Genomic DNA, 15,518 nt, shown 5'->3' on the forward strand with positions numbered 1-15,518 from the left:
CTCTGAAGTTAGGACCTGAATCTGAACTTTCCCAGAATGTACTTATTGGCGCTCTGATCTCCTCCCCACGTCCCTCCCATCTTGTGACTCCAGATACATTGGTCCCAAAGAGAACAAGAAGCAGGCTCAAATGAGAAACCATCAGAACTCGTGTAGTCCCACCCCGAGTAACACAAAGTAAGGGAAACTGCAGACCTAGGATATATCTACACTGCAACTGGGAGGTCTGATGCAGCACATGTAGACATATCCGAGCTACCTATGATCTAGATCAAAAGCTAGTTCTGGTAACAATAGCAGTCAAGCTGCAGCAGCGTGGGAGGCTGCCTGGGCAAACCTTGTCCACCTAGGACCTTGGATACATTCTTGAGCAGCCATCACATTGTGACTCTTATTTGACCTCTCCCCAGTCTAACTACCTAGCTAGATCAAAGCTAGTTTGGGTATGTCTGCACCTGCTACAATCACACCTCCCAAATGCAGTGTAGACGTACCCATAGAGGGGGAGACAAGCACCCTGTATGGGAGAGGGAAGGGGATGTTTCTCTCTGTAGGGACTCACCCTCTGCTTGTAATGATCAGCCCCTGACAGAAGAAATCAAGAATTGCTACAATCTACCATAAGGATCCCCCCACAGTAATTAGGAGGAAAGGCCCATGAACAGGCTACAATCCATTTCTGATACTCACTATTTCATCTTGGTCTTCCCACTCTACTTCAGAGAGATCCACACTGTTGTAGTTTGGTTTGGGCTTCAGCTTCTTTCCCTCTCTGTACTGGAGTTTATAGAAGAAACAGAGGAAATTGAGTTCTAATTTTCCAGGCTAGCCCTCTAGCACGTTACAGTCAATATTGCATTGATAAAATAGAGAAGCCACATTTATTTTGACTGACTGGCGAATGAGTGTTTAGATGCAGGTGTCATCTTATCCTATAGCCATTACATTTCCTACGTGTGGGCAGGATCTGGAGATGTGAGCATTACTGTGTGCTACAGGCCATTTCAGGAGCAAGGGGCTAGCACAGGGCTAGGTGGGCTTGCAGGTAACTATATAGGCTGGTTTGTGAGAATATGTTTTGGTAATTCATATAAGGGAATTTGGTGAGCAGAAAGTTTACAGCAGGAATCCATGATAATGACCTGATAGCCCTAGTTGTTGTATAAAAACATGAGATGCATTAATCTTCCTGAAAGCCCATGGATTTAAGCCACAACAGTACTAAGAGCATCAGAATCACCTACCAAAGGTCGTAGGTCTGGGTGTGAGAGGATGTAACCGTTGTTAGTGTTCAGAAAGGCATATCCATGGACTCCCAACTGTTAGAAAAAGGTATTAGAATAATTAGCCCAATCTCCTCTCCAGTGGCTGTTCTGTAACGGGGGAGTGAGTCCATTGTCCCACCAACATTCCTATTGATATAAATCTAACAATCAGGAAGAGGATCTGATCCTAAATGACTGATTTCCTAGCCACCAGCTGCTCTCTGGGTAGCAAGAAGAGTCTTACTGAGTATTTGTGTACAGAAATCATAGAAACATAGAATATCAGGATTGGAAGGGACCATAGGAGGTCATCTAGTCCAACCCCCTGCTCAAAGCAGGACCAATCCCCAACTAAATCATCCCAGCCAGGGCTTTGTCAAGCCTGACCTTAAAAATCTCTAAGGAAGGAGATTCCACCACCTCCCTAGGTAACCCATTCCAGTGCTTCACCACCCTCCTAGTGAAATTTTTTTTCCTAATATCTAACCTAAACCTCCCACACTGCAACTTGAGACCATTACTCCTTGTTCTGTCATCTGGTAGCACTGAGAACAGCCTAGCTCCATCCTCTTTGGAACCCCCTTTCAGGTAGTTGAAAGCAGCTATCGAATCCCCCCTTATTCTTCTCTTCTGCAAACTAAACAATCCCAGTTCCCTCAGTCTCTCCTCATAAGTCATGTGCTCCAGCCCCCTAATCATTTTTGTTGTCCTCCGCTGGACTCTTTCCAATTTTCCCACATCTTTCTTGTAGTGTGGGGCCCAAAACTGGACACAGTACTCCAGATGAGGCCTTACCAATGTCGAATAGAGGGGAATGATACACCTATACCTATCTCATAGAACTGGAAGGGACCCCAAAAGGTCATCCAGTCCAGCCCCCTGCCTTCACTAGCAGCACCAAGTACTAATTTTGCCCCAGATTCCTAAGTGGCCCCCTCAAGGATTGAACTCACAACCCCGGGTTTAGCAGGCCAATGCTCAAACCACTGAGCTATCCCTCCCCCCACATCCCTTGAGCTGCTGGCAATGCCCCTACTTATACAGCCCAAAATGCCGTTAGCCGCCTTAGCAAAACGGATAGCTAGGCACTGATGAGGTAACTGATTTGTGCGTGTAACTGCAGTTAGTGCACAGACAGTGAGTGGCTGACAATTACCATTTTGGAGGTAGAATTAATTTTGGTATCCATGGCACTCCTATACTTAGAATGTGGAACAATGAAGAACACTATGGTAACAGTGTCACAAGTACTGAGGCAATAATCAAAATTTTCATGGTGGCCACTGTAGATGCACAACTGAGTGTGGATCTCATAGCTCATCTTTCTGGAAACCAAGCCCCAAAAGGGTGTAGAAGGAGCACTGTCACCTTCTGAGAATCCTCTGTGGCTGAGTGTGGCTCTGCTGTGGCCTGAGATAACAATGAAGTCACTTAAACAGCCCTGTCACAGAGAAGCCAAAATACTCTACTTGATAGTAGTCTCTCTCTCTTTAATAAAGCCTTCGGAAAGGAGCACTTGCACCAGGTTTAAAGGCTCTTACCTCAGAGCTCAGCTAAAACTTAACAAAAGTCTCAATGTCCCAGCAGCAGCTCCTTCTGCTGTAAAGCCTCAGGCTTCTCCCTTGCCTGAAGAGCCCTACAGTCTTTCCTCTGTTTGCTCAGGGTCTTTCCCAGACCTCCTTACCTGGAGAGCTTTTGCCTAGTCCAGGCTCTCTGGAAGCTCTCTTCCTCTGGCGCTTCCTTTCTCCTCAGGAGTCCTTGTTTAACCAATATCCCTTTTACCCTACCTATGTGCCTAATTAACTGCCTTCCAGTTACTCAGTGACTTAAGTTCTCCCAGGGGAACCTGAGTTGTCTCATTCCCCCTTGTGGATCCTGTCAGAGGTACGCTGGGATGAGCCCCTGACCCCTTCAGAGGGCCATCTACCCTCTGACAAAGGGAGTCTGCATCATGTCGCAGTGCTGCCAAGACCAGACCCAGCAGAGGTAAATCCAGCATTGTTAGGTACAAGTACTGCTTAAGAAGTGACATAGCCTAACAAGATCAGGCAATGTTGCACTTGGCCTCCAGGTGAACTCTGAGAGAGTGACTAATCAGATCAAGTCCGCCTACAGTATATATTTCAGCCAATCCACAGGGTTCTTAAAACTCAGGTATAATTTGCATTTGTGAAGACAAGAATTATCCATTGGAAAACCAGGGCCTCTAAAACCTCCATACAGATGTATATTGCTTGATAGTGAAGGAGGAGTCACCTGTGTGGGTAATTATCAATCAGACATTAGGTATTCTAGTGTGTGCACCTACCCACCATTGGTTTGGTCACACTTATAGGAACAAAAGTTTGAACCCATAGCTTAAGTCACGTGAATTTTAGCATAATCCCCAGCAGTCACTGCTGTCAAGGTGACCTCTAATGGAAATTCACTAAAGGGACCAATAGACATTGTACAGAATTCTCAGCACAAGTCTAGTAAAGCAAAGTATAACAGGACTCACAGAGAATAGCACTTTCCCACAGAGCCTCATTAAAAATTATTTTTTTTCAATTAGATCAACTTTCCTTTAAAACATATTTTAAAAGCAACACAGAGCTGGTGAAAGGGGCTGGCTTAACAAGTCTGGGGACTGAAATCCCTTTTAACCACAAAATGAGTACAGTACAAGCAGCAATAGTGCAAACTTCCTCAACTTTCCCTGCCAACAAATCTCAACACTGACTTGGCGAAAGTCCCTCTAGGCATGACAGAATAGTTCAGTTTCAATTGTCCATTCTATCCTTGGCATCTCTCCCAAGAGTGTCAACAGTGATGCTAGTTGTGATGGTGCCAGCTATGATGGTGGTTTTAGTCTACTGGGAACTGGATGGAAACTACCAGGTCTTTTTAGATAGGCCACCAAAGAGTCATTCCATGGTGACAACTTGGGCCATTATTATCCTAGCATGCATTCAAGCTGGTGTTCAAGATGTAAAAAGCTCTAGGTCCTATTAACAATCTGCTAAAACATTCAGTTTCTTTGTTTCTAGAGTAGTCTACAGGCTTGTCATGGTGAATGACAACTCCCCAGGTTCTGTAAAGAAATCAGAGGATCCAAGCTTTATATCTGTGGTTACACCTCTATGCACAGTAACTGATTATTAATTGGATTATGCCTGTGGACAAGTGACTGGGCATTTAGCTATGTATGATGACAGACGGTTTGCATTAATTTGGATCTTACCTTGTACCGTGGAGCCAGTTTCAGTAGCTCCCTGAGTGGAACATCAGAGCCCACTACACCCAGGAGAATGCCATGAGATCTCTAAAAAATAAAGGAGAAACTGTTCTCAGAAATGAAATTCTGTTAGCGCTCAGCCTGCTTTCACCTAAACATGGGCAAATGCCATTGCATCACTTTTCCATAGTGAATAGTCAGGGCTTGAGGGGGTCTGAGCATTTGGTGCTGGGCTGGGTCTGAAGCTGGAGGTGAGAAAACAAGATGAAGTTTCTTATTTCAGTGATGCTCGGAAGAAGAAACATTCAAAGGGAGGGACAAATGATCTCTTAGAGATCAATAAATAGCCAAGCAGCTTACTAGAGCCACCACAAAAGCCTATCTTCTGGCGTTAGAAGACTGCAGACCACCTCAGCATCATTTTACATGCCTTAGTTCCAAGGAGACTGCAGGGCAGCACTATACTTACCGTTTCATTCTTTTTGCTGAAGACCGGCATAGCTACTGTTGTCATGAGCAGCAGACTTTGAGCTTGAGATGCAAAGAGCTGCCACAGGACAAAGAGCAGTGTGTTAGCAAGTGAAATAGATAGGGAGCCACCACCAGAAGCATTAAGGTTTCTAGGGGCACCAAATGCTGAATGAAATAATACAGAAAAAAAAAAGCCCTGTATAAAAGGCACATTTCTGATCTTCCCTATGAACAATGCTCCTTGGTGGGGAGAGTGATCAGCCTGGGATAAAAAACATTGAAATTTGTCTCAGAAAAAGGCATTAAAGACCTAACTTAATGCTAAAGAGACAGGAATCTTTAGAAATGAATACCCATTATGCATGTCCATGCCAAGGAGTCAGACATAGGTTCACACACAAAAACATGCTTAAATACAACCAAAGTGCACATACAATACAATTATAAGAAACAACACAGACATGGGCAAAACTCATGGACACAGGGCTGGCTCCAGGCACCAGCTTCTCAAGCAGGTGCTTGGGGCGGCCGGTCGGGAGAGGGGCGGCAGGTCCAGGTATTCGGCGGCAATTCGGTGGACGGTCCCTCACTCCAGCTCGGAGTGAAGGACCTCCCGCCGAATTGCTGCCGCAGATCGCGGCTTTTTTTTTTTTTTTGGTTTTGGCTGCTTGGGGCGGCCAAAACCTTGGAGCCGGCCCTGATGGACACGCAAATCTCTTGTATAAATATACCCCAAACCAATGCATATAGCTTGAATGAGAAGCATCACAGACAAATGCTAAAAAGAAGCGTGCACAGAGCATATTTAAATGCACTCATCACACTGCTTAAGTGTGCCTAGGGACTGCTTAAGAAACTGCAAAGATAGAGGCAAAAACATGATATGAACACAGAACATGCTTAGCTACACCCAAAAGACTTGTATATAGGACACAGCACAAACACATGCAATGTGATGTCAGAGAGCCCTCCATACTCTGTGAGAAAGACATTCTAAGAACACACAAAATACAGGAGGAACATATAAAATACACAAAAGACGTGCACAGGAGTGTCTCAGATATACCTAGTGACTCTCCTTCCTTGGCACAGGAAGCAAGTCCCTTCTATCTCTCATTTGGCCAGATAAGCAGCTCACCTTTGGCAAGGTCAAAGTCCTGTGTCCTCTCTCTGTGCATGCTGGGAACCATAAAGGGAGCCAGCCATTCTAGACAGTAACTTGATGAAGGGTTGAAGCTGGTATTCTGCCTTATTGAGCTGAGCACATTCTGTTGCTGCCCTCATATCTGGGTGGATAGCTCTTATTCACAGCAGTGCTAGGGCTAACCTAGCACACATATCTCACAGTGACACACTCTACATATGTAAAAATACATACAATGGACTAAACTACTGTACAGCACAGGGACTCCCTACCTACTCTCATCCAACAGCACAGCTCTTCAGTACATCCAGTGTTACCATTTCCTTCCTGACACACCTCCTCAGTGCTCCCGCCTTCTCCCCTCCCTGGATGTACAGTTCAGCATTGACTAGATGAACTAGCACAGACACACACACACCAGCCGACACAATGGGAGTGGCACGCTCACAGAACACAGCGCAGGTGGTTACCTCCTCAGATTGTGGCAGCTAGCAAGAGACATGGATGGATAAATGAATGAATGAACGAATGCATACATGAATGAATGAAAAGCATGAGAAGTAGCAGGAGAGGAAGACAAATGCAAGCCAGAAAAATGAGACACACAAGAAAAGCATCAGTGGACAAAACATCACTTCATGCTCTTGTTACAAAATACCAGAGCCAGGACATATAGAATTTGCTGTGTAGCAGGGAGCACCATTGATGGTTTTGCTCAGCACACTCAGTAGCTGACTCACCAATACCTCATGTGCATAGTATGCTTGGCAAAACACATTTCCTTTGTTGCCCCCAGAGAGCAGGTACATCCCAAGGAATACCTCCATGTTCAACCACAGCACAGAAGTGAGGACCAGCCTTCCCAGGGCTTAACCAATGGTGTCTCACAAGCATGAATCAGTGCAAAACCTGTATATGTCATTCCTTTTGGATGAGTCCTATCAAATTTAACATGAGTATTAGTCACACTTCTATAGAATTTTAAGCCAGCCTGTAGAATTCTAGAGCAGGCACAGATATTCCACTGGTTGGTTCTAGAAATTCTATAGAAAGGAGATCATTCTATTTAAAATTCCACAGGTTTTTAGAATAATTTCTATCTAATCCTATTGGTTTCATCCCTATTAAAGGACTTTTCCATGAAGGAACATATAAACTTTTCTCCTTTCTCACTCACCTGACTCCAAATCAGTTCCATAAATCTCAGACAACCATTTTCTCTTGAGACCTGATCCTTCTCAGGACAAACTGCCACCCATTAACCACCATGCCTTTTAAATAGACCCCATTTAAATCGGCACATTCTTAAAACCTGTAGTAATGCCCCTTTGATGGGAAAGAGGCTCTATACCATCCTATGGCAAAGAGGTTAATCAAAAGGCACAGTGATTGTTTAGCTAGTTATGTCAGGAGTTTGACATATTTACTATTAGGCTCTTTGACTTGGTTGCATGTGACTTGGGATTATTCCCTTTCTTTTCCTACTGCCCTGAAAATGGAATAAAACCAGCACTGCTACAGTGGACAGAGGCTAATGAATTGAGGGGACTAAATATCATATCTTCATCCGCCCTTTTTAAACAACTCTATTTCTTGCTCTAATGCTCTGGATCACACTTCTTCAGGCACTGTCTGAACCCTCTCAACATCTTCCCCTTCTTTGACACCTCTTTGGGGGTCAGAGCATAGTCTATAATTTGGCTCCTTCCTAAGGGCAACTACTCCACTTGAAAGTGGTCAAGGCCCCCTGGTGGCTGGGAAGCATCTGGAGAAAGCATGGTCACTCCTACGTTATAGCCCAGGGGTAGACAACCTATGGTACGCGTGCCGAAGGCGGCACGCGAGCTGATTTTCAGTGGCACTCTCACTGTCCGGGTCCTGGCCACCGGTCCGGGGAGCTCTGCATTTTAATTTAATTTTAAATGAAGCTTCTTAAATATTTTAAAAACCTTATTTATTTTACATACAACAATAGTTTAGTTATATATTATAGACTTATAGAAACAGACCTTTTAAAAACGTTAATGTATTACTGGCACGCGAAACCTTAAATTAGAATGAATAAATGAAGACTCGGCACACCACTTCTGAAAGGTCGTCAACCCCTGTTATAGCCTGTTCTGTGGTGAGTGCTCCTAGAGAAGGAAAACACCAAACCCAGAATCTCCTGCATGAAGGTGCTGGGATCACCAAAAGCAGAACTGGACTGCTCTTTCCTCTAGGCAAAAAAACCAGGTAAGAAAATGACCAAGGAAAACAATTCTATTTGCTCGAGGAAGGGTGGGAGAAGGGATCCTTCATACCACACTCCTCTTAGTCTCTCTTTTTACTCTCTCTTGATCTCAAAGGCACATTGCTGTGGCATCCTTATTTCCAGAACATCTCAAGCATACCTCTAGTGTAGGCCCCAAACAATGGAGCAGCCACATAAAAACGTTGAGGTAGCAGTGAGAGAATCCAGCCTGCAGCAGCAATGGGAGGACCCTAAAGGAGAGTAGAAGGTTGTGGGGCACCCTACGTTTAGTTCCCTCACACTGGCTGCGAGGTATTCCCTCACCCCAAGAGTTGAGCTCACTTGCCCTGTAATCATCCTAAATCTTGCTAGTGCAGAGAGCAAAGGAACAAGCTTGACACCCAAACTGAGATCTATCTCCCTGTGTGACAGCTCGCACCAGGCTGTCTGAGGAAGAGAATCTCCGTGACCCATATCCTGAGCTGTAACTAATCTCTGTCCTGTGAATAATCCTTTATAAAGTACCCTGAGTTAATGGAGAAAAGAAACACTACTTAGGTCATGCTGTGCATTTGTGATTAGCCTTGGTTTCCTGGCTCACTGCATACTCTCAAGGAGACCTGAGACTTTCCATGGAGGATTCAGTTTCAGGATTGAGGGGAAAGAAATGCTGCCTGTCTAAACAGGTGCAGAGCACAGTAAATTCTACAAGTCAGATGACTCCCAGTTTTACAGTATGTTCATATTTCTGAGGGATCCTCCAAGAGATCCAAGTGTCACAGCCCTGATCCCCCCCCTTCACTTAGCCCTTACTGTCTGCTGATTGAAGCTTAACTCAACGTCCTTACCGCACTGTCCATGTAGGCTTCAGTCCATATGATGTCATGATCATGGTTGATGACCATTGGACGGCTGAGCACATGCAGATATTCCATCACATTCTCCTGAACATCTGCCAGGGTGGAGATCTGAGTGTAGTAGCCTTAACAGAGAAACAGAAACTGTCACTCTCCCAGTGTCCTCTCCTGAATTATTCAGGCGTGTTCATTTGAATTCAAAAAGCAAAAAGTGTCCATTCAAACCTATTTGGGACCCTCGGGTCTTTGCTTTCTATGAATAAGTGAGGGCTTAAGTATGACCAGAGCCGGCTCCAGGCACCAGACGAGAAAGCACATGCCTGGGGTGGCACATTGTAAGGGGCGGCATTCTGGCCAATTTTGGGGCAGCCAGCCCAGCCCTGCAAGGGCACGAACTAGCGATCCCCACCACTCACTGTGCCGCCGGGCTCCCCGGGACGCGCCACTCCGCGCCGCTCTGAGCCCGGCCCGGCCGAGCCGCCTTTAAAGGAGAGGCTGAGCCAGCACCTCCTGCAGCCCCCAGGGGCTCCGCCGGGAGAGGCACCCCAAGGCCGGAGGGCTGCCCACAGGTGGAGGGAGCGGGCGGGTGCTGCCCTTCACCCCCCTGCAAGCTGCTTTGACCACCCTCCACGCGCTCCCTGCAGCTGCCGTTTTTTGGTTGGTTTTTTTGCTTCAGCAGTCCGACCGCCCTTTTTTTTTTTTTTTTTTTTTGCCTGGGGCGGCAAAAAAGCTAGAGCTGGTCCTGAGTATGACAAGTGAGAATACTCACAAAACGTGAACTTTTAACTCAATGCTCAAATATTCACCAAAAGCACTTTTAAATTACAGGACTAACCAACATAACTAACCAACAGCAGGATGAATGACACACTGCAAATTTTACACTTGAATATTTGAATTAAAGTCCAAACTTTTGTCAGTTAGTTACATAAATCATCAAACCAGGGAACAGAAACAATATCATGTGACTTGTGAAACCAACCAATAAAAACTTGAATTCAGACGAACCACAATGCATGAACAGAGAATTATTTACTGACAATCATTTTAAACACCACACACATATAAGCATTTCACAATTTGTTTGTAGACAATTTGCAGACAAAGACAGATGAAATTGTTTATTCCTCTAAACCCTGCTCATGGATCCCACCCCATTGTGCACCTGCATATGGAAACCATTTACTGGCTTATATGTGAAAGAATCATTTAGCCCTGCTTTGGGGTGCAAAGTGGCAGCATTTTGTGCCAGCAACAGCACCTCATAGTTTTAAGGTGGGGAAAGTGAGGAATACTGGGATCAAAAGGAACCAATGGCAGAATTTTAGGTAGACATACATAATGCCATTTGGCCAGGATTCTGTGGTTCACCTTCTGCTCTTGTGAAAAGGGCCATGAAATCTTTAAAAGAAAGGACGGCAGTTTTATCACTCAGCCATAAGATAACATGTCCAGCGACAGACACAGACACGCTTAACACCATGATAGGGAGTCGATTTAGTACTGATCAAAGAGTAGCCTCAGTGAACCACCAATAGCACTCTTTGCAGCACCTGAGTTTTCCTCAGAAGTCTCCCATCCAAGTGCTAACTGGGTGCAAACTTTAGCGTATGAGCTCTAAAGAGATCTCAGTCCCAGAATGCGTGATGGCAGTCTGAATGTGATGTGTATAGTGGGCTAGTTGTTCACAGACGGCACCTTTGTTGTTGCAAGCTATCCATTTCACATTTTGTGCAAACGTGACTTCCCTTCCAATGAGATAAGTGAAAACCCGGACCTGTGCAACAAGAATACAGATGTAAGAATTATGCAGAAATCATCTCCCATTTGCAACAGTGCCAAGTCAGTCCAAAGAGGTGTAACATGCCACCCAATCAGAATGGTAGTGGCTTAACACCCATGTTGCAGAAGTGTAAATGACTATGCTGAAGGACAATGGAGAAATAGGGCCCTTGCCTTTACACTGATATGATTCTCTTGTTCTATGAGGACCTTGTTACCAATCACAATTAACCCACCCAGCCAAGTAGCAATACATGGAGGCACGGAGTGTGATCATTTGAAGATGAGAACTTTTAAACACTGAGCTGGTGGTACACAATGGATTTGTTTTGGGAACAGCTGTGGAGAGGTTTGATTAACAAGCCAGAAGCAAGCATTGTGTTTGATTTCACAGTAGCAGCCAGATCCACATGCGGGTAGCTTCACCACTCATAAAAATTCTTAACCCATGGAAATATTTAACCACATAAAGCAATTAACGGGACACTATCAGGTTAAAATTCATCTGTTTTCAGAGTGTTCTCATTCATGTGATCAATAACAATTTAGCTTATTTAAAATGAAACAATATTAAAAGTCAAATCTGCTTTTTGCTCTTTCTGCTGTTTGTTTCCCTTGTGCATTTTCCTCAGCTTGGACAAGGAATACAAATGAGTTACTTTGGTTTAGAATCAGTTCTTATTCTTTTTCAGTTCCAGGTCCTGATTCCAGGCTGTAAAGGCTGAGTTGCAAATAGAGCTGGTTGGGAATTTTTTGACAAGACAGATTTTTGTCAGAAAATGCCTATTAGCTGAAATGGAAGCTTTTCATGGGAATGTTCCATTTCCAATGAACTTTCCTCAAGAAAGGTTACTCAGGTTCTCTAGAATATCCAGGTACAAGTCTCTACCTGAACCAGGCAGAGCAAGGACTACGAACCTGGGTCTCCGACACCCAGGAGAGTGCCCTAACCAGCAGACTATTGGCTATTCTGGGGGTGGGTCGGTGTCTGTCTTTTTTTTTTTTCTTGGAAAAGTCTTGGATTCATCCCAGTGTATAACAGGACAATATCTTGAAATCTCAAAAAATTCTGCAGGACAGGAAAAACTCAAACTTTTCCACCCAGTTCTATTGTAAATACTGCATAGAGATGTTCAGTTATTTATTTATTTAATAAAACATGTTTCATTCTGGAGGCTAGTGGAGTTTTTATTTGTTGGTGGTGGTCTGTGGCTTTTTTTGTTTTTGTAAACCAGAAGAATGTTTCTATTGTCCTCAGCTTTTGAAATAGCCGTTTTTTAAACCTCTTCCCCCCCGCCCAACACACACACACATTTTGTGCCAAACTTGACCTGACAGTGTCCCCTTAAAATCACAGCACCTTTATAATCCCCTCACCAACCTATTGTCTAGCTGCTTTGTGCTGTATTTACAGTAGGGAGCGTGTGAAGGCATAGGTATGTGAGTACACATAGTTGGGTATGTGGTGCTTTCTATTCACTCCATGCCAGGATGGTCACTTTCCTTCCCCTCCCCCGCCTCCTTTATTCATCCCTTTTGAGACAAACCTTACGATCAGGCCAGTTGTACTTTTCAAACACAGATTCATAATCCTCCACTGCTCCATCTGTGATCAGCATGATGGCTTGGTTACACAGGCCTCCTTGCCCAGCCTCTCTGAACTACAAATGGAGAGGAACAGCAGCATTAGTATCCTCAGCATTGCCATAATTCTTATTGCTGTACATTTATTTATAACAGGCCAGATCCTGAGCTCCTTATTGAATTCTTACCCAGGCAAAACTCCCAATGACTTCATAGAGCATTTTCCCTAAGTGAAGACTAAGCTTTGGTTGCTCTGTATATTTTTTATTTACACGGCGCCTATCATCATATGGTGCTTTACAAAAGTTAAAATAACATGAAAAAAAAAGAATGCTGGGCACAATGAGCCTTATTGCCTACTGCCCTGTGCATTGCCATGTACACTTGTAGTACGCAGGCATGGAGTGGGTGTAAAACACCACCATCCTGAGTTGGTAGCCATTGGCACTCACTTTGTATAGCTCTGACTGAGTACAAAAGGCGCAAGCTAGTGGACAATCCAGCCCAATATCTCAGGCACAGCCAGTCACTCTGCCAAGGGAAAAAAGGAGGACAAAATGGTCACAGGTGGAAATAGAAAGGCTGTATCCTGAGCATGGCAGAGGACCTGGTATGTGTCAATAAGTGATATTTAATATGGAGTATAATTATGCTAAGAAAGTCTACAAGCTGTATTTCTAAATGCAGACAAAGAGGTGTGGAGTGAGTATCCCCAAAGAGCAGGCTGGGAAACTGCCTGCTTAGCCAGGAAGATAAACTTTTGAAAGCTGGTTTAACTAACATCCCTAAAAGACCTGCTTCCCCTCCCTAGACCATCAACCTGAGGATGGGGAACACAAACTGTTGTGTGTCTCTGCCTAATTGTGGGTGGAACAGACAAGTAGGTGGTGCATACAATCCTGAATGGACCTAGGATACACCACTTTGTTGGTGAGGGGGCAACCTAGTGTGATAATAAGCCAAAAGCACAAGATAAGCACCTTTTGTAAGAGACATGGATGTAATAAGGAATTCTGAAAAACCCTTTTAACCATCAAAGCACTCAACCCACACCCACAACTTGAAAAACAGGTCCTGAGAGACTCAAGGCTTCTCTAGATTAGGAAAGAGGTCGAGGTTAGGTTAGGGTTAGCAAACGTGTCGCTAACCCCCACCTAACCTCACGTTTTTTCCTAATGAAAACAAATCCGAAAAGGAGAAACGCAGGAAGACAGGGAATGGGGATGAATTGCTGGCGGGTGGCCTCTGACAAAAGAAGTTTGGGGAGTGGACATTGCTGTCTAGGAATATAAAGTATTTCCTTCAATTGTTCTGTGACTGAGATGAGAGCACCTCATCTGGTGTATTTTATGAGAAGTTTAAATTTAGATATATATTCTTCACACTGGCTCTTTTTGATTTACTACAATTTTCTCTCTATTTTCAATACAACATCTTAGGCTGGTTTGGTTAATTTCTCTCAGGCTGCACCACAGAGAGCAAAACCCCATAATCTCTAAAGGCTGGTCCACACACCGTTTTGTACAAATGTAACTACATCTGTTTAGAAACTGATACAGAAACCGATCCCCTGATGGTGGATGTAGTTATACTGGTATGATGGTGTCTACACTGGTAGGTTTTATTACTTTAACTATACAAATACAGCTAGAGTGGTACAAAAACTGTGTGTAGACCAGCCCATAGGAGAGTAAGCGAACAGGAAATGATGTCTGAGATTCTAACTTCACTCTGAAATCTCAGTCCAAAGGGCAGAGGTATCCTCTCCCAACTGGTGTAGGTGAACACAACAAAGAAGCCTAAGGACTAAAGAGGAAATGTGTACTAATGGGGCTGGGAGGTGGGGCAAGAGTATAGGTGACACTAAGTCTTAATATAGCTACAGAAATATTTTGCAAAAAGAACAGGAAATATTTTGGCAAATGCCCTCAGGAAGGGAGCTTCCTAGAAGGGGTCCCAGATGAAATCTTGGGATGGAGAACAAAGAACAAACTACTTCTCCAGTCAAGAAAACTTAATAATTTTATTTAGTACTAGCAAGACCTTGAATTTAATCTGTTGATTATCAGCAACCAGAGCAAACTGCAGAGGCTTTCCCTACATCAAGAAGTAAAAATGAACAGCTTCTTGGCTGCAACTTCTTGATTTCAAAGAGCACCTCCTCCTCTTATAAACTATTATGATTGGAGCAATGGAAGGTCTGTCCACTGAGGAAGGTTACACAAACTCACATAGATCAAAATGTAAAGGAAGGAAGACATGATAGCTCTGTAGTAAAGATAAATGAGAGGCAAGCAACTGCATGAAATAGAGCATGTGTGGGAGACTAATTTAAGGCTGACTAAGGGTGTATCACAAGAATAATGACTTTAAAATAAAGAATGGCAAATTCAGCTTAGACATAAGAAAAAAGATTAAGAGCAATATCAGCAACATAGACCATTGGGCATGGGGAGAGAGTGCAGAGTATAAACTGGTACTTGTGCACTGCTTAGAGCTTAACCTCTGAAATCCCTTCCATGTCTAACCTTGGTCATTCTGTATTCATATGGAAAAGTATCTTTACCAACCTGGGTAGTATAATGATGCCACTGCACCTATCACCACCACCAGAAGTGGGACATTTCTTGTGTCAGCTCCACATTGCTGTAGTCAACATTGACACCGTCACTCTCATGTCACCGCTACCAACATCATCTGCCTCAATAACATCCTCCACAACATTGCTTTCCTCGGTGCCAACATCACTGTGATGGCGCCATTACTGCCGTTGACCTCATCATTATTACTTTCATCATAACCACTGTTACTATCACATCACCACCATTTTACACCATCACCAAAGCCACCATCTCTTCCATCTCCCTCATCAGCACCCCGATACCACCAAAGTATTGGTTATTCTACCATGATGAGAGAGGATTGGACAGCCTCTATTTGACCACCGTAGAATTTCATGTGTAGA

General features: G+C 44.1%; 1 protein-coding gene across 1 annotated transcript in view; it reads right to left on the reverse strand.

Moving 5' to 3' along the window:
• Positions 1–15,518, reverse strand: part of CACNA2D4 (calcium voltage-gated channel auxiliary subunit alpha2delta 4) — a 158,341-nt gene that overhangs the window by 104,812 nt on the left and 38,011 nt on the right. Inside the window, exons 11-17 of the mRNA XM_054016077.1 lie at positions 12,517–12,630; positions 10,886–10,964; positions 9,179–9,312; positions 4,952–5,029; positions 4,489–4,569; positions 1,245–1,319; positions 691–777 (exon numbers count right to left, since the gene is read on the reverse strand). Of these exons, the coding sequence (XP_053872052.1) occupies positions 691–777; positions 1,245–1,319; positions 4,489–4,569; positions 4,952–5,029; positions 9,179–9,312; positions 10,886–10,964; positions 12,517–12,630 (648 nt within the window). The remainder of the gene's footprint in view (positions 1–690; positions 778–1,244; positions 1,320–4,488; positions 4,570–4,951; positions 5,030–9,178; positions 9,313–10,885; positions 10,965–12,516; positions 12,631–15,518) is intronic.

This window comes from Malaclemys terrapin, chromosome 1 (assembly GCF_027887155.1).
Source record: "Malaclemys terrapin pileata isolate rMalTer1 chromosome 1, rMalTer1.hap1, whole genome shotgun sequence".
NCBI lineage: Eukaryota > Metazoa > Chordata > Testudines > Emydidae > Malaclemys > Malaclemys terrapin.